This window comes from Podarcis filfolensis (assembly GCF_964270895.1).
Source record: "Podarcis filfolensis genome assembly, chromosome: 13".
NCBI lineage: Eukaryota > Metazoa > Chordata > Lepidosauria > Squamata > Lacertidae > Podarcis > Podarcis filfolensis.
Genome location: NC_139615.1, coordinates 11,773,204 through 11,795,591, shown reverse-complemented (window position 1 = coordinate 11,795,591; position 22,388 = coordinate 11,773,204). Strand labels below are relative to the sequence as shown.

Genomic DNA, 22,388 nt, shown 5'->3' with positions numbered 1-22,388 from the left:
CTAAGGAGTCTCAAAGCACAGGCCATTGGAAATCACGGACAGACTGTAAGAATGTTGTTTACGGAGGTGTGGAAATGGCGGCTGTCCTTTACGTGATATGGCTCCTGGAAAGTGTAAAATCCACACAGGACATGTTTGTTTTCAACCCTTGTGAAGATTATCAGAGATCTCAAAGAAAGGAATATATGATTACAACAAGAAGATGAGGAAAATAATAAGGAGACTATCTGGACAGAACTGGATAGAACTGTGAAATTAAAGCAGCAGCAAGAGCGATGTTTGGTTCCCTTTCAGAGCGCAAAGTATGGGTACCCCCAATAAAATTTTAAAAATTTGGCTGTATAATTTGGAACTAATGTGATTTGGAATTAATGTGATTTGATTGGCCTGTTAATAAAAATTATTTATAAAAAAGGAGTCTCAAAGCAGCTAACATTCTCCTTTCCCTTCCTCCCCCACAACAAACACTCTGTGAGGTGAGTGGGGCTGAGAGACTTCAGAGAAGTGTGACTAGCCCAAAGTTGCCCAGCAGCTGCATGTGGAGGAGTGGGGAAGTGAACCCGGTTCACCAGATTACGAGTCCACCGCTCTTAACCACTACACCACACTGCACTTTACACTCTTTCACCCACCTTGTGATGGGAGGGAGTTAAAAACTGGATCACCAGTGGCAGCCAGGAATGTATCTCTGATTGTGGAATACAAACTGTATTTATTAGTCTGCAGATTTAGAAATAATTCATTAAAAAGAAGGGTTTGATTGAGCATGCTAGTTTCCCATAACAAAGCTCAAAATCTATTTTAATTGAAACTACTGTGGTGCTGTTGATTTTTCCTTTCTCTCTCTTTTTTAAAAGAATATTAAAATTGTTTTGCTCAAGTTAATGGAATCGGTAATATGTGTTTACAAATGTAATAATGTCCGTAAAATGAAACACCATCAAAACAATCTCTTTTCATGATGGGAAGAACCAGGTTTTCCCTCTGTGAAATGTGATTTGTGGGGGAAGCGAGTTCATTTGATGAATGAAGCAATATATCGCAATCTGATTGAAGAGAAGCTGATAAGGGTAGAACTGCAATCAGCCAGGCAAAGGGGCTACTTCAGTCCTCTGCAGAGGAGACCTGAAAATGATTTTTAAAAATAGCAAATGAAGAGAGACTTTCCTGGATGATAACATCAGAGCAAAAATTCAACCCAGGAAGACCCTTTCCTTCCCCAACTCCAAAGCCCATGACATTTGCAGTGGAATGAGTTCAGAGTCGGACAAATTCAGACAGATTTTGACAACACACAGTAGCAAAAATAATAACTTGAAGCTAGAGAGAGGGGGGGAGGCTAGTTTGGAGCCTGTGGTTTTCCAGTCAAACCTCGAATCCCGAACACCTCCATTTTGGAATGGTTTGGCTCCCAAACACCCAAAACCCGGAAGTAAATGCTCTGATTTTTGAACGTTTTTTGGAAGCCGAACGTCCGACGCGGCTTCTGCTTGAGGGCAGGAAGCTCCTGCAACCAAACCGGAAGCCGCACCTCAGTTGTCGAACATTTAGGAAGCCCTATGGCCTTCCGGAACAGATTATGTCTGACAACCAAGGTTTGACTGTATTACTGGGTTTCATCAGCCCTAACAACAAGCCATGCTCGCTGGGGGTTGGTGACAGATGGAGTTCAACTAGATCTGGAGGGATTCCAGGTTCCTCACACCTGGTTCAGGGCTCTCCGCATCAAGACCGCCACTCTGAAATGGCCCTGGAAATGAAGAGGCGGCCACGGGAGACGAGACAACACCACGGTGTATCCTTCCTATCAGATAACAATCTGGCTCCTACGTTCTGAAGCAACTGTTCCAGACACCTGGACCCCAGAGTGCAGTTTCCAGACTCAGTAGCACGTGCTACAGTGATATAATCTGGATGTTACAAAGATCTGAATGACTGTTGCCACGTATGTGTGTGTGTGTTTGGACTGGGGTGGCAGTGACGCCATTCTCTCCCCCGCCCACCCCAACCATAAAAAATGTTTTGGGCCACACCTGTCCCAAAGTACTCTTCCTAAAGTGTGGGGGAAAGGAAATCCTTTAATCCATGGGGATTTTCTGCAGAAAGTGCATTACTTACCTGTGGTTTAAAAACAATAGTGGGAGATGAGGAAGATGAAGCTGTTGATGGTGAAGAAGGACGCGCCAATAGCCAACATCCGTTCCCATCTGGTGCCTAAGTAGACAAGGGGGAAAAGAGCTGTTGGCTACAAAGCACAATGAAAAGTTGCCACATTTTGCTGAGTAGGTCGGGTGCCATTTTTTCAGAATCAGATAAGGCTTCGTAATTCCGGTTTGGGCCTCAGAACGTCTATTAGTCATTTTGGCAGACTCCTATCAGTGAGATTGTTATTGAATTGCCCTGTGTGATTCATTGTTCCTATCTAATCCTGATCTCAAAACCTGAGAATTACATGAGCATGAGAGATAGCATTACGCATGCTTTCCCCAAAGACTGCCTGAGAAATTCAAGCAGCAGAAGGGAAGCGTTTATGAGGAATTATGATTCGGTAGGAGCTACTCCTTCCTCCTGGTTGGAACATGGTCACCTGCTCTGCTCCTGGGTCTGATCTGGGGAGGGTAGATTGTTTTTTGGGAGGCCAAAACCACCACTGACATAAGTAAGAGAGGAGGGTAAATGCATTATATGAATATGAATATTATTATTTATCTGTGTAGCGAAAGCCATTATGAAAAAATACAGAAAATGAATGCATTACAAAGAATAAAATACACTGCACAGTTAAAATAATTATTAAAGGCAGGCATTCTGTCAGATAAGATTTTGCTCCCCTGAGGAATTTAGCTTACCTGTCCCACAAACTTTTCTCCTTAAAACTGCCACCCTAAATGTAAAACAAGCCCTTTTTCAGAGGTGTAGGGGGACCTGTTCCCTAATAAACAGCTAATCAAACACCTCTCGCCTGGGATATTTAATTTTTTGAACAAGGCTGCTCTTAAGTCCTTGTAGATTGGGCAAACTACATTATAAGAGCTGCAACTTTAGGAGTGTTTGCTTAAACTTGTTTTCCCCTTCTCCTTCCCACTCTTCCCATCCCTTTTAAATAGATAAGCCTGAGGGCAGGGTGAGTATTAATACTGTCCCCCCTGCCTTCCAAGCAGCTCTGAGAGAGTTTATTGGCAAAAGGGTGTAAATGCCATAAATAAATAAACAAACCCAAAGATTACCTGGTCCAACAACAGTGACAGGGTTACTCTTCTTCGAAATAACTTTCCGTCCAGAAAGATGCACTACGTATCCACACCTGAAGAGTCCCATATTCTTGATGCTCATGTTGTAGATGTAGATGTTGCCATATGAAGCCACAGCTGTGACACTAATCCTGTCGCCATAAAACTGGAACTCCTTGAGATTCTTCGTTTCAGATGGAGCTGAGCACACAAGGCTGACCGAATCGCCCAGGTTGTCCTTGATGAGGTTGGGGTTCAAAGAGAGGGCGGGGGCTTCCGGGGCTTCTGGGAAAGAAAGATAAACACTCAGGGTTGAGATTCCTTTATGTAACAGAGCCAGCAGCTATACTAACTCCTCTATTCTGAAATATGCTTGCAATGATTGGGTGGGAAGCGAGAAATTGAGAGAGGATGCAGATTCAGATGTCTGTTTTTAGGTTAATTTTTCACAAGGTGAAAGAACGCACAGGATGGGGAAGAAATCTGATCCAGCTGCATTTTCTGAAACCATATGCTAACCGAACCTCTCACACCCTTTGAAATTTGCAATGCAGTTCTGCAGCCAGATAATCCATCTACATTCAGTTAATGGCTTGCACAAAAACAGGCCTCTCAAATAACTTTACAGACAGGGAACTGTCAAAACAAGCATAGAGACTGCATAAATTGGTATTTTCTGCCACCTGGTGTGGTTAGGATTTGCTGCTGCAGTCCAGGAAGTTCAAGCCAGGTTCTGCTGATCAGAGTTAACACAATGGCTATAGCAGAGCATCCAGGCTGGCCCAAGACAATTTGGCACCTGAGGCAAACCACAAAATGGTGTCCATTTACCTAGCACTAGTGAAGATCTACGCAGGGAACAAGGATGAGAACAGCACCTCCTATTCACCAAGAGACCGCTGTAGAGTTGGCATTGGGAGGCAGCAGCCAAGTAGGGGGCAGATCCAGCCCGCAAGGAGCACACCACAGCTGTCATTGTGGAGGCAGCAGTGGCTGACACATTCTTGGGAGGCCAGATCTGCTGCCCCTGTAGATTCTGCTGCCTGAGGGAGTCACCTCACATTGCCTCATGGGTAGGCTAGCCCTACAGAGCACCTCCTCTGAATACAGGTTGAATCTACCATGTAGGTCCAAAACTTTCCCTAGAACTGCTTCCCTGATGAAAGTAGAAGTCAGAAACTATTATATACCCCAAGGGATTTTCTGGCACAGAACCACTGATGTCCTAGGGACTAGAAACCTACCCTTCACTTGTAGAGAGATGGAGTTGCTTCGGGCAGATGTGACCTCTGTATCAGCTTTCCCCATCCAGGAACCACAGCTGTAATTTCCCATGTTGTTCGTTTCAGCCCTAAAAACCAGTTTGCCCTTTTGATAAGGGTCGGCAGCCATTTTGAGAATCTGTTGCCCATCCTGATTGAAGAACCTGTATCCCTCCACCGTCTCGTTTGGGGAAGCTGAGCATATGAGCACAACCCTCTCGCCTTCAAAGTATTCGGGATAATTTGGCTGTATCGAGAGTTTGAGGGGAGGGAGAGATCCTGGAAGAAAAGCAGAGGGATCTCAGTGGCAGGCACAGAAGGGGAACCTGAAATGAATTGTCACAGTGTGGGGTGCTCTGTTTCAGCCTTGTTCTCTTCCAAGTTACTCCAGCCCCCGCCAACATGCTTCTAAAGAGCAAACCATGAGATTCAGACCAGATCTCTTACAGAATGCTCCATTCCATTTCTCCCCCTCGTGCTTTTCCTGAAATATTTTATTATACTTCTGCAAACGTGAGGTTCCCCCAGTGCCTGCTGGTAACTTCCCTTTTCTGGTGTCGTTTTCTCGATATTAGGACCCACACATGGAGAGTGAGATCACTGTCTGCATATAGAATTCTGTTACGATACATAAGCCGTCCTGGGAATTAGAAGCTTTTTACAGTCTCTTCATGGAAAGTTGGAGCAACATTGCACAAAAATGAGGAGGAAGACTGAGGTGGTGGGACTCGGGACTGTACCACTTCAGACTACAGGTGTGGACAGTCATATTTTGGAATATCCCCTATAAGCACTCGCTGAATGTACTCATCTAGGATACAAGAGGGAAAACTGTGGTAAAGCAGTTGAGCATACACCACACTTTTCCTCAGCTCACAACAACCTTGTAAAGTAGGTCAGGCTGAGAGTTAGTGCATACCCCACAAGATTTCTCCAATGAAAATAGGGACATCCTAAGGAAAAGTGGGACATTCCAGGATCAAATCAGAAACCAGGACGGCTTCTCTGAATCAGGGACACATCTGGAAAATAGGGACATTTGGAGGGTCTGTTACTGATTGGCCCAACATCACGCACTGAGCTTCATGGCTGGAGAAGGGATTTGAACCTGGATATCACAAGTCCTACTCCAGGGGTCGGTGGGGAACTTTCTGGCATCACAGGCCAGATCTTTATCAGTATCAGCCTTGTGGGTCACATTTGACAAGTGGAATTTGATTTTCCTCACAGTGTGATTTCTGCAATAAAAAGGTCAAAATTCGCTACTTTTATGCTGTTTGATCAGCAGAGGATAATGGAAGTTGTAGTCTAAAACAGCTGGAGGGCACCAGGTTGAGGAAGTTGGCTCTAAGAGTTGAACAAAAGAAAAGTGTTCTTCTCTAGAGACACTCTTGTCTTCTCCACATCAACAACTCATTGTGGAGATGTTGGAATGTTACCTGCAGATGATGCTGGCTGTAGAACAACATGCAGGAAAACTGAAAGAGAGAAGTAAAAAGGAGGGATGAGGCATGTTAAATAGACCTGGAAGTTTGAACTGATTTGATCTGAGGATTATTTACATGTTATATTTATCTCAAGGGAGCACATGTGAGGTTCATTGGTAGGCTCCCATCCAAGCACTGACCAGACTCTGAGACCTGCATAGCTTCAGGAAGGCTGCAGCATCAAATCCCTATGCATTATTCAGCCCCCACAAAACAAAACTATGTTGTCAACATTACGGGGGAAAATATCATTATGGTGAAGAGCATAAAATGAACAAAAATCACATTCTTGAAATAAGTACAAAACACATCACAAATCAGTAGGTCCGATAAATTAAATGTCAAGTATGCCGGATCACTCTCAGCCCCCCAGGAAAGCTGGACGAGTTTTGACGATGTTGGAGGTGTCTGCCTGATGTTTTCTGGCACTTCAAAAGGACAGGTGCTACCACACTCAGATGCCCTTTTCTCAGCGCATGTAAGATGAACCTCGTGAGCATAAGGCACTACTAAGAGGGCCTCTCCAAAGGATTGAAGTGACTGGACATAATACAGGAATGGTCCGACTGAGAAGTTCAACTTTGCAGGCTTTGGCTGCACCATATGGGCTACGGTGTTGCGAATTAAAGCACATACCCGAGTCTTATCCACCAAGGCAATCCTTACACACTTTTGCTCTGATGTTCCAAAAAAGAAGAGAGCTCTAGCCAGGCTCTCGATTTTCTTTAGGAGGGATGAGCAAAGCTCCCACAGTGCCCCCTTATGGACTCTCTGTCTCCTCCTGTATGGGAAGAGGGTGTCTCTCAGTGGGCTCTCTTCCTCCCTCTGCCCAAATCACTGCTGCCCATTCCAGTTGCCTCTGAGCCTCATTCAGACTACCACCCAGAGGAGAAGCACAAGGCAGGTGGGAGGCGCTGCTGCCAATCCCTCACTGTTGTTGTTGCTTGCTTGTACAGAGATAGTGGGTGAACGCTGGCAGTGATAGCAAGGCAGAGGAGGACCAGGTATGCTGAGCCTTAGAGAATGTCAAGTGTAAGAGGCCCCATAGCCCCCCTCTCTTTCTCTGTGTGTTTATTATTCTGGCAGAAAGGATGACGAGGGTAGAAATAACAGACTTGTATATTTGCATACACACCATGACATAGTCCAGGATGAGAGATGACCATTTGTGGTTACTAGCTGCTTTTCATTACTCAGCTGTTAAGTTCCGCTTCACACATTTCCACATCTGTTTCTAGCTCCCCGCCCCAAAAAAAATCCTCATGAAATTTCAGCAGTATTTTAGTTTCTCTTAGTATGCAGCAATTTCTGTATCCAATTCACTTAATATGCCTTTTTGTGGAAAACGATTTTCAATAATATGATGCATTTTGCACGATTCCCCCCTCCACGTATATTTTTATATACATGCATTCATAAGAATGCTTTCATGCATACTGCACGCATGTACTTTTGCACACATTGCTTGGCTGCAGAACTGCGCTTCAAAATTTGGAAAATGTGAATTTTGAAGGACGGTTGCGTTTCTGTTTCATGTCTCATTTTGGAACATGTGAATTAGGTCGGTTCACCCATTAACATGAACTGAATTTAAATTCTCAGCTATCGCTAGTGAGGATGCAACTGAGAAGTCTGTTTGCCCTCTTCGGGCTGGCTGGCACTGTATCTCTTTTGTGAACTGGCCTCTAGCAGGCAGGATCATCCTCCTGCTGCCGTAATGGCCAATTTAGGGAAGAGGAATTTAGGGGGCATTCCGCTGGGCGCAGTGCCAACTGGCCAGTAGTGGCACTTGGCGCCATGATATTGTGCACACACACTACTTGAATGGCAATGCCCATCAACTTGGGGGGTGGCGCCCTCAAATATTTTGTTGGGGGGGGTCCAAAGACCCCTCACCTCCAAGGAGTTGGCTCCTATGGGTCAGAGCGTGGTTCTCAGCAATTGCTAGCCCTGAAGCCAGTTTAAAAATTTATCAAGATGATTCTTTTATGATGGATCAAAGCAGGAATTAAAACCCAGGAGAAAGGAGTGGTAGAAGAAGAGGTTGGGGGAGAAAGAAAGTAGCAACATACCTAGCATGGGAATCAGAAGAATAACCTCCATGTTGAGAAGGATCTCTCTCCACCTGGATTTCACCTCCTTTGAAACTTGGTATTGCCAGTTTTTATATCACCTTCCCCTCCAAGGCAGACCCTTAAAGTGTCTTTACAGGAGGGCGGAGGAACATCAGTGAAGCCCATATTTGCATAATCGCTCAGAGGGGAAATGCAGTCATTATTGGGGACAGAGCCATTGGACTGAGGGACTTTGCTGCCTAAAATAGAAAATGGAAATAGGTCTCCGGCCAGACTAGAGGAGTCAGCACTTGACCTGCTAACCACATTGATAATTCCTGTTTCGTTCATATGCTCAACACATGCTCTGCTCCAGCCAGCAGAAATGCAGAGAGAAGAGGTTTTGTTGCAGGAGAGAACTGGAGCCAGTGGAGGCTGGTGCACTGGGGCAAATGGGTCACTGCCCCACCAAACTTACCTTGCTGTTAGCCACGCTCCACCTGCCTGCCGCCTTAGTTCCAATCAATCCAGTGGGAGATCCATTTTTGATAGAGGACTAACTCAGTCTGACACTTCCAAACTTGCTTGTTTCAGTCCAGAACACAACCCCCAGTCAGATGACACATTTCCCCAGATTTTTCTTGAGTGAGTGTGTGTGCATAGTAGACAATAGTGAGACGGACAACGTAGTATTTGGTGGAAAGTGAACTGCTGCAAAATGCTAGCAGCACTGAGTGTGATGAAGACAGGGCAGGCATTACTTTTTAAACTTTTTCATACACAATGAAAAAGGGGAGTGAAGAGTGGATCACCAAATAGCAGCCAGGAATAGGTCTCTGATTGCAGAATACTAACTGTATTTATTAGTATGCGTTGTAAACCACCCTGGGATCTTTGATGAAGGGTAGTATACAAATGATAATAATAATAATAATAATAATAATAATAATAATAATAATAATAATAATAATACTTAGAAAGAATCCAGAAAGAGATGTGTTTGATTGACAGAGAGCATGCTCATTTCCCATAGTGACACTCTGTCTAGTTTTATTGCAACTATTGTGGTACTGATTTTCATCCTTCCTTCCTTCCTTCCTTCCTTCCTTCCTTCCTTCCTTCCTTCCTTCCTTCCTTCCTTCCTTCCTTCCTTCCTTCCTCCTTCCTTCCTTCCTTCCTTCCTTCCTTCCTTCCTTCCTTCCTTTCTTCCTTCCTTTCTTTCGTTGTTTTTAGCAAAATGATTATAATAATAATGTAAAAATTGCTCATGTTTATTGAGGGAGTGAAATATATTTACAAATGCTAGGGCTGATCTAGGCGTATCAGACAGCCACTAATACTGAGAGGAGAATGTTGAAAAGAAAAGCACAAGTTTCAAAGCAATTGTCCCAAAGGTTGGAAGGACCTGAGTTTCTGTCGTCGTTGCTTTCAATGAATTGGTTTTTTATTTTTGTTTTTTCATTTAAAAAAAAGGGGGGGGGAGGTTCGCATGTTAGAGCAGGGATCAGGAAACTGGCTGAAGCTGATGGAAATTGAAATTCAGCAACATTGCAGGGCCAGAAGGTCCTCATTCCTGTGACAGGTTTACACAACAAAATGATTGTTCGAAGCCATCAATTTACCACCTCCCCTGAAACAATTGCTGCAGCAAGTCACTTACAATATGTGATAAAGCCTGTAGAGACAGAGCAATCAAAATAATTTCCACTGCAAATGTCATGCCCCAGAACTTGGTTCCCAGCCCTCTGTTTGTACTCTTTTGTGGAAGATGGATCCAGATTTTTCCTCCTGGTTATGTGATTTATGGGGGAAGCTGGCTCCTTTGGTGAATGAATCCACAATCGGGTTGATGAACAGCTGAGGTTGGACTGCCATCAGTCAGGCAAAGAGGACTATTACAGTTACCTGAAGAGGAGACCTAAAAATGATTTAAAAATAGCAAGAGATGAGAGGCTTCCTGGATCATACCTTCAAGGCAAAGATGCAACCCAGACCAACCATTTCCCTCCCTAACTCCCAGTTTTGTGATGCTTAAGGTGGAATGCTTTGGGAATGGGACCAGTTTGGATAAATAAATAAATAATGTGAAGCTTGCTAGAGAGGTGGTGGGACCCAGACTGGTTTAGATATAAAGTTAAAGGGACCCCTGACCATTAGGTCCAGTCGTGACTGACTCTGGGGTTGCGGCGCTCATCTCGCTTTATTGGCCGAGGGAGCCGGCGTACAGCTTCCGGGTCATGTGACCAGCAGGACTAAGCCGCTTCTGGCGAACCAGAGCAGTGCACGGAAACACCATTTACCTTCCCGCTAGATCAATACCTATTTATCTACTTGCACTTTGACGTGCTTTCGAACTGCTAGGTGGGCAGGAGCAGGGACCGAACAACGGGAGCTCACCCCGTCGCGGGGATTCAAACTGCCGACCTTCTGATTGGCAAGTCCTAGGCTCTGTGGTTTAACCCAAAGCACCACCCACGTCCCAATGGTTTAGATATAACTATCCCTATGTCATGATCCTGAATTCTTTGCCACACAGAAAGCCTCAGAGGCAATGCCCCCACTCCCCGCAGCCTCCACAGGTGGTGAGAAAGTGATCTGGAATGTCATGGCCAATCAAGGAAGACAACTCTGGGCTCAGTCAGGGATGGATAACCTGTTGCCACCTAGATGTTGCTGGGCTTCAACAGCCAGCAAAGCCAATAATCTGGGATGGTAGGGGACATAGTTCAGCAACAGTTCCTCATCTCTGCTTTGCATGATGGAAGGCTCAAGTCTTCGAAGGCCTCAAGGCCACCATCACACATCTAACACCACAGTGGTTTTCAGTGAAACTGAATCATCTTAAACCCTTACTTCAACCACAAAAAATGTATTGGGCCACACCTGCTCCAAAGTACATATTAGAAAGGAAATGTTTACTCATTTCACTTACCTGTGGTTTAAAAACACAAGTGGGAGATGAGGAAGATGAGGCTGTTGATGGTGAAGAAGGAGCCACCAATGGCCGCCATCCGTTTCCAGTTGGAAAAGTTGTCTAAGTTCCTGTTGACTAAGAAAAAAAGTTTCTGGTTACAGAGTGTAATGAAAAGATGCCACATTTCACCGAAGTTGGGTTCCCTTATTCAGAATCAGATAAGACTTTGTGGATATTGGTTTGGACAACCCAATGCTTCTTAGTCATTTTGGCAGACTCTCCGAGTGTTATTTCTACAGAATCTCGCCATGTGATTTACCTTTCTTATCAATTCCTGATTTTGCAACCAAATCTATGGAGGATAGGTTTGCAAGAGAGATAGCATTGCCCCATTCCCTGCTTTCCCCACGGCCAGGTGGAAAAATCCAGTCAAAGGTTTGTGCATCTGTGATGGAGGGGAACCATTTCCAGTGGGGATTGTCAGATGCAACTCAAGCAGCATGTCTGGGAAATAACTGTGTGGTAGAAGCTGCCCTACCCTCCTGGCTGGGCATTGGCTCTGCTCTTGCATGTGATCTGTGGAGGAAGAGTGCTTCAAAACAAAGCATGTTCTTTATCAACGAGAAGACAACAAGCAGCCACCAGTGAAGAATTCATTTTGTTAACTGTGCAATAAGATCTGCAACTTTAAGAACGTTTACTTCAGCTTGCATTTTCCTTCTCCCTCTGACTCCCTTTTACTTTGCTTGTCGTGTCTTTTTTATTTTTGGATTGTAAATCTGAGGGCAGGGCCCATCTTAATATTGATCTCCCCCCCCCCAAGCAGCCCTGAGAGCCTTTATTGGCTAAAGGCAGGTAAATAAATAAATTAGATAGATGACAGATACATAGATAGATAGATAGATAGATAGATGATAGATAGATCTGGAGATTACCTGTTTGAACAATGGTGACAGAATTACTCTTCTTTGAAATAACTTTTCTTCCAGAGAGGTCCACTACGTAGCCACACGTGAAGCTTCCCACATCTTTGGGTTCCATGATACTCATGTTGTGAGTGTAGACGTTGCCATATGGAGGCACAACTGATATTTCCTCTTTGTCGCTATAGAACTGGAACTCCTTGACTTCCTTTCTTTCAGGCGGAGCTGAGCACACAAGGCTGACATTATCTCCCAGGTTGTACTCAAGGAGGCTGGGGTTTAAAGAGAGGGAGGGGGCTTCCGGGGCTTCTGGGAAAGAAAGATAAACACCCAGGGTTGAGATTGCTTCGTGTAACACAGAGACAGAGGCTAGCTAAACTCCTCCACCCTGAAGTATGCTTGAAATGGAGCCTTCCGGGTTAGCGCCATCGGCAATGGCGGAGTTCCTCTGACCGGGATGAACCCGCTCCGCAGAAATCGGGTCTTGCCACGCGGCGAAGGCGGAGACCCTTTAAAAACCCCAGGCAGATGAAGTCTGGGGACGTGGGATTCGGCTGACACCAGGAGCGCCTCCCCTACTCACAGGGAAACCCCTTTTTCAGGGTCCCAAAAAGACATGGGGTGAGCAGCGCGGTGTTTTGAATCAACCGCTAATTTTGTGGAGTGAAGCCGCATAGCCGTTGCCGGAGAGCGCTGACTTTTTCCTGTGGATAATTGGACTCTAAAACAAGTACCCGTGAGTAGAAACAGAAAATTGGATTAAAAAATACCTTAATCTGGCATCGAAGCGGGAAGGTCTAAAACAGAAAGTCAGCCTTCCGCTTTTTGTAAACAGTCTGAAGCAAAAACCTTTCAAGCTAATAGCCTGGAAAGTTGTATATATAGTTCGAGATTCCTGTCATTTACAACTATTAAAACCCCCTGGAAGCAAGAGCAAGGGGAGGGGGTGAATTTTGACTGTTTAAGCCTGGAGAGGGAGTAAAGAAAGATAAGTTTCCACCATCTCAGACCTGGGAACGGGGTGTCAGAGACAGAAATTGTTTGAGACGTTCGTTGATCGTGAATGGAACATTATGACAGATAGCGAAAGAAGAGAAACAAATTGATTCCAATGTTGCCTTTTGCATCTTAGAGAAACAAAATATTTGAAAGCATTTGAATACTTGAAAAATGAAAGTAACTTTCCTTGGTTGGATTTGCTACAAATTGTCTCCTCTAGAGGGAGCTTGTTAAATTGTTGCGGCAGTCCACTGGGGGATTTTACAGCTGTGAGATTAAGATCGTGGGAACAGTCCTCTGGCCCTGAACGAAATGTGCTGGGAGGAAGTACTGGTGCGTGCTCTCTGCAGGACAAGTGCTTTGCTGGAGCAGATGCACAAGAAGATTGATATGATGAATGAGATGACCGACATGATGCATGAGAAGATGGACTTGGTGACTGTTGTGGTCTGTAAAGGTGAACTAACAGGGAACACTGATACAGAAACCACCCAGGGCTCAATTCAGGAACCTACTTTCACTAGACAAGTGCAAGAGCAGATGATAATGGAAGAGGATTTAATCCAAGTAATTCAAATGGAGAGATCTGAGGCCCTGCAGGAGCACAAACCACTGCTTTCGAAGACTGAATTAGGAGTAGGCCAGGGGGAGTCGGGAGCTGAGGAGGCCCTTGAAATTGGAGGGACTTTGAAACATGTTGTAAAATATTTTTTGGATCATACTGATGACTGTGGGGAGTGGGACTGGGGGGAGTGGGATGGTCTGATGAGGGGAGGTGGAGACAATTTTGGGTTGGAACCCCCCCAGAGACCTACTCCTCAATGAGAAAGGAAAGAAATTAAGGAAGAGACCAACAAAAGACAAGGGAAAGTGCAAATACAAACAAGAAGAAGAAGATTTGCAGAAGGGGCATGGAAGAGACTTAAGAGCCTCGGACATAAGACTACCAGGTTGATGGACTAGATGGTATGGACAGTAAGGACTGACTTAACCCGAGACCAGGAAGAAGGGACGTTGGATGAAAATTGGATGAATGTTTATAAAGGGAAATTTCTATTTTGGGAATTAGTGTAAAATTAATGAATGTTAGGGAAAATGTTGGAATGAAACTATTTGGCTTTAGTAGAAATGATATAAGGAGTTATGGAAATAAGCATCAAGTTATAAGTGTTAAGGTATCTATAGTAAGATAAGGTTAAATAAATTAAGGCAAATTGAATGAATGTTAAATTTAAGGTGAAACTGTGTTAAGATAAATTAAGGAACTAAATTTGAGAAAGAGGGAAAGGACTTGCTGAAAAAACTGTTGAACTAGAATACAAAAAGGGAGGTGTGAGGAAGTCAAGGAAACAAGTAAATGAAAGACAAGGTTAGGAAAATAGGATTTCTTTTTTCTTTTTTTTCTTTTTTCTGAAATGTTTCTGTTTTTTAAAGTGTTTTAAAATGTTTTTGTCTTTTTTCTTGTTTATTGTATTTTTATTTTTATTTTTTATTGCTTGTTTTTTTCTGTATTTGTTAAACTTCAATAAATATTATTTTAAAAAAAGTATGCTTGCAATGGTTGGGTGGGTGGAGAGAGAGGGTGGGAAGAGAGAGAGATAGGGTGCGGGCAGGGAAGCATTTTTAGACATCAGATTTTAGGCTTGCAATGAAATAATTGAAGGATGGAGGAGAAATGTGATTTAGTTCCCATTTAAAGGCGAACCTGGCTGATTTGCACTTTCTAAAATGGCAGAAAAACTAAAACACAGCCACACTTCTCTGAATTATGAACTATGCAGAACTGGCCAAACTGACATACAAACTGTGAGATAAGGACAACTGTGACTTTAAAGAAGAATGGGAACTTGTCACAAATTACTTAAAAAGACAACAAAATGAATTGGACTCCTTGGCAGGTTTTGAATAAACATACACAAATTTATTGATTGATAACATGGTAGATAGATAATGTGAGGATTTGTATAATTTTATAACTTGCAGAGAATAATATGGGTTGAGAAATCAGAGAGAGGAGCTGAGGGAAGTCTCGGGGAGGAGGGGGAAATAATGAATATGATATGTTTTGATATGTTGTTATGTTGAAATTGCTAATAAAAACATTTTTAAAAATAAATAAAAATAAAGGTGAACCTAACTGATTTGACAGAAAAACCAGAACACAGCCACACTTCTCTGAATTTTGAAATGCAGTTCTGTAGCCAAGAGATGTGTACAAAAATACATAAAGGTAAAGGTAAAGGTACCCCTGCCCGAAAGCCAGTCGTGTCCAACTCTAGGGTTGTGCGCTCATCTCAATCTAGAGGCCAGGAGCCAGCGCCGTCCAAGGACACTTCCGGGTCATGTGGCCAGTGTGACAACGCTGCTCTGGCGAACCTGCACCAGCGCAGCTCACGGAAACGCCGTTTACCTTCCCGCTATAAAGCGGTCCCTATTTATCTACTTGCACTTAAGGGTGCTTTCGAACTGCTAGGTGGGCAGGAGCTGGGACCGAATGACGGGAGCTCACCCCGCCGCGGGGATTCGAACCGCCGACCATATGATCAGCAAGTCCTAGACACTGCAGTTTTACCCACAGCGCCATCCGCGTCCCAAGCACAAAAATACATAGATTACGACAAAGTGTGCCTAAAGACGCAGATAAAGCCCAATGTCTTGGGTCAGGATGTCGCCAGCACTCCATGCATCAGCACTGGTGACCACACACTTGAGATGGTAGACAGTGCTGGGTTCCACCACAATCAGTGTATTGGCAATGGCTCACCTCTCCAAAAGGGTATGGGAGAACGTGATGCTAGCATCCAATACCAAGATAAAGGTCTATCAGGCTTGGTGCTTTATGGAAGTGAGCCGTGGGCAACTTACAGCTGTCAGCAGAAGGCCACAACGCCTTCCACATGCACTGTGTCAGGAGGATTTTGGGTATCACATGCCAGGATAGAATTCCAAACAAAGATGTGTTCTCCCAAGCCCACATTCCCAACATGTTCACACTCCTGTCTCAGAGTTGCACTAAAATGTTCCTATCCAACTTTGTACATACAATGAAAGGGATCTGAGGGTTTTATTCAACGCTAGTACTACTCAGAATAGCTAATTAACACGGCTCATTTGGGCTCATTAAATAGTTGGCAACAACCCAGAAATTTGAATTTGAAGCTTAGCAGGAAAAGAGTCAAAAGGAGCGTTCAGGTTGCATAACCTAGCCTTTGCTGCCACTTAGTGGTTTTGCTGCTCATTTCCACATTTTCCCAACAAGTTTAGTTTCTTTTCACCAAAACTGATAACTAAGAATGAAAGTAATTGCCTAAACATTTTTTATTTGGGAAACTTTCTGCAAACTCGGTTTCTCTTCTCTACAGTAAAAAAAATGAAAACATAAAAAAGGGCTGAGTCAACTAAGTCATACTCAAGTGTGCAGAGGCCATTGAGCTGTTGAGAGATTGTTCCGGTTAGAGAAGCACATATATATACAGCAGAGCTTCCTCCCCTTCATCATATTGATGCGGGCACCTTGCAGGCACAACACTTCTGCACTGTTTTTTTCTGCTGAAAATAGCCACCTGAAGCTATAATTTTCCCAAAAGGTTAATATTACTGCTATTGCAGCAAATGAGTGCATTTGCAATACGTTTGTTCATTCTACACTTTCGGGGCTACAAAAGTACAGAAAGGGTCCTCCGTATAGTGTGTTAGATAACAGTGAGAGGTTCCCCAACCTGAAAGCTAATAGCGTATATGTGTGTTTGCCTGATTTTTGCTGAGATGGTTTCTAGGGAGGGAAAGATTAAGCTGATGGCTGCCATCTCCCATCCAAGGCATTTATTTTGTTCTTTATTTTAAAGCTGTGATTTGCTAATCATGTCATTTGTATTCTGCATAGTTATCCACCCCTACCCCGCCCTGGGACGAGGATGGCGCTGTGGTCTAAACCACAAAGCCTAGGTAGGGCTTGCCGATCGGAAGGTCAGCAGTTTGAATCCCCACGACGGGGTGAGCTCCCATTGTTCAGTCCCAGCTCCTGCCCACCTAGCAGTTCAAGCATGTCAAGTGCAAGTAGATAAATAGGTACCTCTCTGGCAGGAATGTAAATGGTGTTTTCGTGCACTGCTCCGGTTCTCCAGAAGCAGCTTAGTCATGCTGGCCTCATGACCCAGAAGCTGTCTGCGGACAAATGCCGGCTCCCTCGGCCTATAGAGCGAGATGAGCGCACAACCCCAGAGTTGTCCGCGACTGGACCTAATGGTCAGGGGTACCTTTACCTTTACCTTTACCTTTACTCCGCCCTGAGCAAGGCTGTAGATTTCTAACACTGGGGTCCCCAGACTTTCTGGATCCAGGCTCACATTGGGAAATGACAATTTCTTAGTCATGAGCAACAACAACAACAGCAAATCACATTTCCCAGGGGAGGAACAATGTCTAGAAACTCTATACTCCCCCCCAAAAGCCATGCAAAATATCTACATATGTACCAAAACAAATAAAGCACAATGAGGACACCCCCAACCAAACAACCCACTTAAAAAAGAAAGAATGATAAATCTGGGAGGGCATGGGCCCTTGTCAGTCATCAAGAGGGGTGTCAGAGGACATCAAATTGGGGGTGCCAGATGTAGCAAGTGGCAGAGAAGAAGAAAATGAATTGGACAGACCATCCCTTAAATTTTCATTGGAACAGGCCACCAACGTCCCAGGAACTAGAAACCTACCTTTCACTTGTAGGGAGATGGAGTTGCTTCGGGCAGATGTGACCTCTGTATCAGCTTTCCCCATCCAGTAATCACAGCTGTAATTTCCCATCTTGCTCGTTTCAGCCCTAAAAAACAGTCTGCCCTTTTGATAAGGGTCAGCAGCCATTTTGAGAATCTGTTGCCCATCCTGATTGAAGAACCTGTATCCCTCCACCGTCCTGTTTAGGAAAGCTGAGCATATGAGCACAACCCTCTCGCCTTCAAAGTATTCAGGATAATTTGTCTGTACCGAGAGTTTGGGGGGAGGGAGAGATCCTGGAAGAAAAGCAGAGGGATCTCAGTGGCAGGCAAACAAGTGGAACCCGAAATGAACTGTCACAGTGTGGGGTGCTCTGTTTTAGCTTTGCCCTGTTCCAGGTTACTCCACCCCACCCCACATACTTTTAAAATTTATTCTCTGTGTTTCTGCAAACTGTCTTATTCAGCCCAGCTCTGTTTGAGGACTTTTCATTCCACCCCCTCCCCTCCTAAATATATATATTTTTGTAGTTCTGCAATCCTTGCAGTTTTCCCCAAGCATGCCAGGAACTTTGCTCCTAAACATGGGTATATGTTTCATTTTACCTACATAAGGATTCACACTTGGAGGGTGACTTCGCTTTTATAATACACAGTGGTGTTGCAAAAGGAGGTGGCACTGGGATTTGTAAGTGTGGTACAGTTTGCTCCTGGAAAGTACCCATGTATAAGAGTGAAGTTACTAGCATACTTGGGGGAACCACAAAGCAGCTGGAGGGGGTGCTGGGTTGCTAAACAATAGCACAAAAGAGACAAGGGACACTCTGGTCTTCTCCACATAAACAACTCACTGGGAAGAAGTTGGAATGTTACCTGCAGATGACGCTGGCTGCGGAACAAGATGCAGGAAAACTGAAAGAGAGAAATAAAAAAGGGGGATGGAACTGGTTAAATAGGCCTGGAAGTTTGAACTGATTTGATCTGAAGATTATTTACATGTTATATTTGTCTCAAGGGAGCATATGTATTAGGTAGGCTCCCATCCAAGCATTGACCAGACCCCAGACCTGCATAGCTTCAAGAAGACCTTAGGCTTAGGTCTTCAGCCAATGGGTCTGTACCCACAGGTTGGCTGAATGGCAACGCCAGGCGGGTCACAGAAAAACTGCCATCACCACACAAACCCTTCAGTCCAACCTGGAGGCTGCAGTCTTTTCTTCCCCTTTCTTATGCCTTACCTTCCAACTTCTTCCGATGCAAAACTGGAATGTGCATCTTCCAGGACGTGTTCCTGGGAGACTCACATGACACTTGCCTCACAAGATATTGTACAGTGCCTCCAAAGCATGCGTTTTGGGGAGCTGTGTGAGGTTGTGGCCCCAGGAAAAGTGTTTCTTTGAGGTGAGAGCATGACAGATCACGACACCCAAAATGGCCGCAGAGGTTGTGTGAGAAAATACGAGATGTGCCTCTTTTTCCAGGGCACCTGGAAGGTATGTGTCAGAGCTGCCCAAGGTCCCAGCTCACAAAGGACCAACGCTGCTTCGTTGTTAAGTACAAAAGTCTTTATTGAAGTTCAGTTTCACTTCCAGAGCCGCAGCGCGCAGCTCTACGTCTCAACTGTCAGACCGCTGATGATCCCTCTGAATCTCCTCCCCCCCCGTACACCAGTTTAAGACCCTCGCCTTGCTCCACCTTTTCCGCTGCTCTTTCCTCCTCTGGGTCCGCCTGCCCGCCGGGGTCTCTCCCTTTCTAGCCTCTTCTGACGCTGATTCCCCTGAGCCTTCTCCCTCCCTCTGGCGGGCTTTAGGAGCTGGTTCCCCATCCGGGTCTCCTGCTGTCCCCCGCGCCTGCACATTTGAACTTGGCGCGCGCGCCCAGCCAGCAGCTTTCCTCCTGACCGTTTCACTGCTGCTGTCACTGCTTCCCCCTTCGGGGGGGCTAGCTGCAACTGACCTCCCCTCCATTCCCCCACTCTCCGATGGAGGCGTGGTCAGCCCTGACTCACCTCCTCTTCCCGCTGGAGGGGACGCTGGCCCTGACACATGTGACTCTCCCCCCCCACTACGCTCTGGTGGGGAAACTGGTCCCGATCCCCCACTGCTGCTTTGAGGTTCCCCTCTGGCTCCTTGTTTCTGTTGCGTCCCCCCTGGGACCCCCCTTGCTCTGACCATCGGCGCCCCCTTCTGGGAATCTTCTGATTCGCTGGAGAAGCTCATGGAATCTCTCGGGCCACTGTCATACTCCCCTACGCTTCCCTCGGATTCTTCCCCTTCGCTCTCCAATTCCTCTCTCCCCAGTGCTCCTGCTCCTGATTCCCTGACAGTATGTTATGTGAGAGAGTTCCCTCCTCATTTCACACCAGCCCAGCCATGCTCCCACATAGTGGAATAACGCTGCCTGGCTTTAGAAGAGGCTATTTACCCGACTATTGCTGCCTTGCTGAATCACATAAAGCTGGTTGTGGTGTGAAGTCTAGAAGCCACAGGACTCCTCTGCAGCTGTTGGTGGTAAAACACTCAGGGAGGAATGAATCCAGGCAGCCCCGATTCTAGAGATGTGAGGGTTTATTCACCAGTAAGGACTGCTATTCAATGACTTCTATTTGCTTGGAACAGGAGGATTGGGCTGGGGGAAAATGGTGTGGGGATTCTAGCTGAACTTAATGGGCAAACATGCCTAAAATACTGGATAAGATGAAATTGTTGCTTTGTGTAGCTATGTCTGAACTCTACCTATGTTCAGTCCTGTTGAGGTTTTTATATCCCCCCCCCCCACTTCTGCCTGTATTATGTTCTGAGGGTACTGAGAGAGAGAAAAAATCAGATTTATTTTCTGTACATCTGAGTTCAGGAAAGTTGATACATGGAGAGAGCAGGGAGTTGTGAGAAAGGGGAAAAAAGGCATCCATAGAAGGCAAAAAGAAAACAAAACCTGCAGGAAAGGGAAAGGAAATGCAGCTGACCAGGGAGAGAGAACCTTAGTTAATCATAATTTAATTAACATACAAATCCTATGCATGTCTACTCAGAAGTAAGGCCCATTTATTTTAATTGGACCTGTTCTCAAGTAAGTTTGCATCTTTAATATTTCAGTGTTGATTTGGAATGAAGCTTAGTTTTATTTAGTTGCTTTTAAAAAGCATTATAAAATGGCATTAAGTAGAAAACGAAAAAAAGAAGAAAAGCTTTTTGTTTGTTTGTTATGGAACTACAAGAATATGTTGCTTCAGTGTAGCAGAATCTGGGAAGTTTCCTCAAACTTCAACCAAGGAGCAACAAATAACAACTGGCGTCTGTATTGGGTGCTGAGGGTGATGAACTTTCTCAGAAACCCTGTTCATTTTTATTTCAGGAAAGCTGATATTAGGAGAGGACCCTAAATGACAGAGAGGTGAATTAAAGGCAGCCGTGAAGATGATACGAGATGGAAGAAAGTGAGCAAAGGAAGAAGGGAAATGAGAGGGAGATAAAAAGGCAATAATGAGCAGGTGAATTGAAGTAGAAGGCTGAAGTACAAAAAAGTTTGAGAAGGTAGAGAGAAAGTAGAAAACAGTATGAGTGGAGAGGAAGAGGAAACAGGAAGATTGTGAAAGTTGAGATGACCGCAAGTGACAGCAGAGAAAGAACAGGAAAAGTGGAAGGAGAGAGGAGAGAGAAAACAAAGACAAGGCAGGCGATGAAGGACAGAGAGTGAAAGAAGATAAGTAAAGAGAAAGATGACAGCAGTTGACAGAGAAAGAAAGGAAGTGGTGAAATTTATAGAAAGCAATAGAAAGCATTTTTCTGATAACAGAATGCAAGCATAAATGCTGACAATGACTTTTCCTCTTGCTCAATATAAGCCACAGCTTAACTCAAGAGAAAACATCCAGAAATCAAAGAGAGAATATTACTAAGTATAATTAAGAAATGAACATGTGAAAGTTGTTCCCATGTTCCTGGCTCGGATATTTCTGTCTGGACTAGTTGAAGACCACTGCTTAAGATCATGTCTTGGGGCAATGTATTTGTTCACAAAAAAAAAAAAAAATCATATACAGCCAACATTAAAGAAAATAAATCATTGTAGTGGTGAAAAACATAAAAGCAACAATAACATTTCATTCCTGAAATAAGTACAAAATGCATCACAAATCAGTAGCTCAGATTAATTATACATCAATTTAGATCACACACACACACACACACACTCGCCTGGCCACACTGATGAGTTTTAAGCATGCAACTATACAAGGCACCACTGCCTACACCCTTTTCCTCTGAGGCAGCTGGTGTGTTTGTTGCTGCTGTTATCGCTCATTCAGATATGGTTAGTGGACAGAACAGAGCAGAGCAGGACCAGAGGCTGGGGTTATCAGAAAGTAGCAAGACATACCTAGCACAGGAATGAGAAAAAGAACTTCCATGTCGAGAGGGATCTTTCTCCACCTTGATTCCACCTCCTTGGAAACTATCCTTAGATATCTCTAGCTTTGAATTTGGTCTTCCCTCCAAGGCAATCTCTACAAGAGTCTTCTACAGAAGGTCAGAGAATGAGCAGGGAAGCCCGTCTTTTCACAATCACCTTACTGGGAAGTCTAAACTGATCTCAGCTGCTGGACCCTGGGAACTTACTGCTCAAAAGAGAAACTGGAAATGGTTTGCCCAATTGGAAGAGTCAGCAGACAGTATGAGCTGTCAACCACTTTAGTATTTCCTGTTTTATTGCTACACCCAGTAAACTGGACATTGCTCCACCAAGCTCAGCTTGCCATCAGCTGGCTGATGCCTTACTTCCAGCTGACTGTCACTGGCGGTCAGCCGTT

The 22,388-nt window shown here is 44.6% G+C and overlaps 2 protein-coding genes across 4 annotated transcripts; both read right to left on the bottom strand.

The window, feature by feature from the left end:
- Window positions 1–692: 692 nt before the first annotated feature.
- LOC310747176 (interference hedgehog-like) lies at window positions 693–8,184 on the bottom strand. Of its 2 annotated transcripts, XM_083581531.1 has the most exons (6): window positions 8,052–8,184; window positions 5,932–5,970; window positions 4,475–4,771; window positions 3,228–3,515; window positions 2,119–2,214; window positions 693–1,125 (listed from the first exon to the last, which is right to left on the bottom strand). In XM_083581531.1, exons 1-5 carry the CDS (start codon window positions 8,080–8,082, stop codon window positions 2,126–2,128), a joined length of 744 nt encoding a protein of 247 aa, XP_083437657.1. In that variant the 5' UTR covers window positions 8,083–8,184; the 3' UTR covers window positions 693–1,125; window positions 2,119–2,125. The 2 variants fall into 2 exon arrangements, with proteins under 2 accessions (XP_083437657.1, XP_083437658.1); XM_083581532.1 differs by lacking the exon at window positions 5,932–5,970 and having other exon boundaries at window positions 8,052–8,097.
- A 1,275-nt stretch (window positions 8,185–9,459) lies between these two features.
- Window positions 9,460–22,174, bottom strand: LOC310747171 (immunoglobulin superfamily member 1-like). 2 transcript variants are annotated; one of them, XM_083581528.1, is made up of 6 exons: window positions 21,959–22,174; window positions 18,455–18,493; window positions 17,582–17,878; window positions 11,883–12,179; window positions 10,966–11,082; window positions 9,460–9,951 (listed from the first exon to the last, which is right to left on the bottom strand). In XM_083581528.1, exons 1-5 carry the CDS (start codon window positions 21,987–21,989, stop codon window positions 10,973–10,975), a joined length of 774 nt encoding a protein of 257 aa, XP_083437654.1. In that variant the 5' UTR covers window positions 21,990–22,174; the 3' UTR covers window positions 9,460–9,951; window positions 10,966–10,972. The 2 variants fall into 2 exon arrangements, with proteins under 2 accessions (XP_083437654.1, XP_083437653.1); XM_083581527.1 differs by lacking the exon at window positions 21,959–22,174 and adding an exon at window positions 18,820–18,871.
- Window positions 22,175–22,388: the final 214 nt, after the last annotated feature.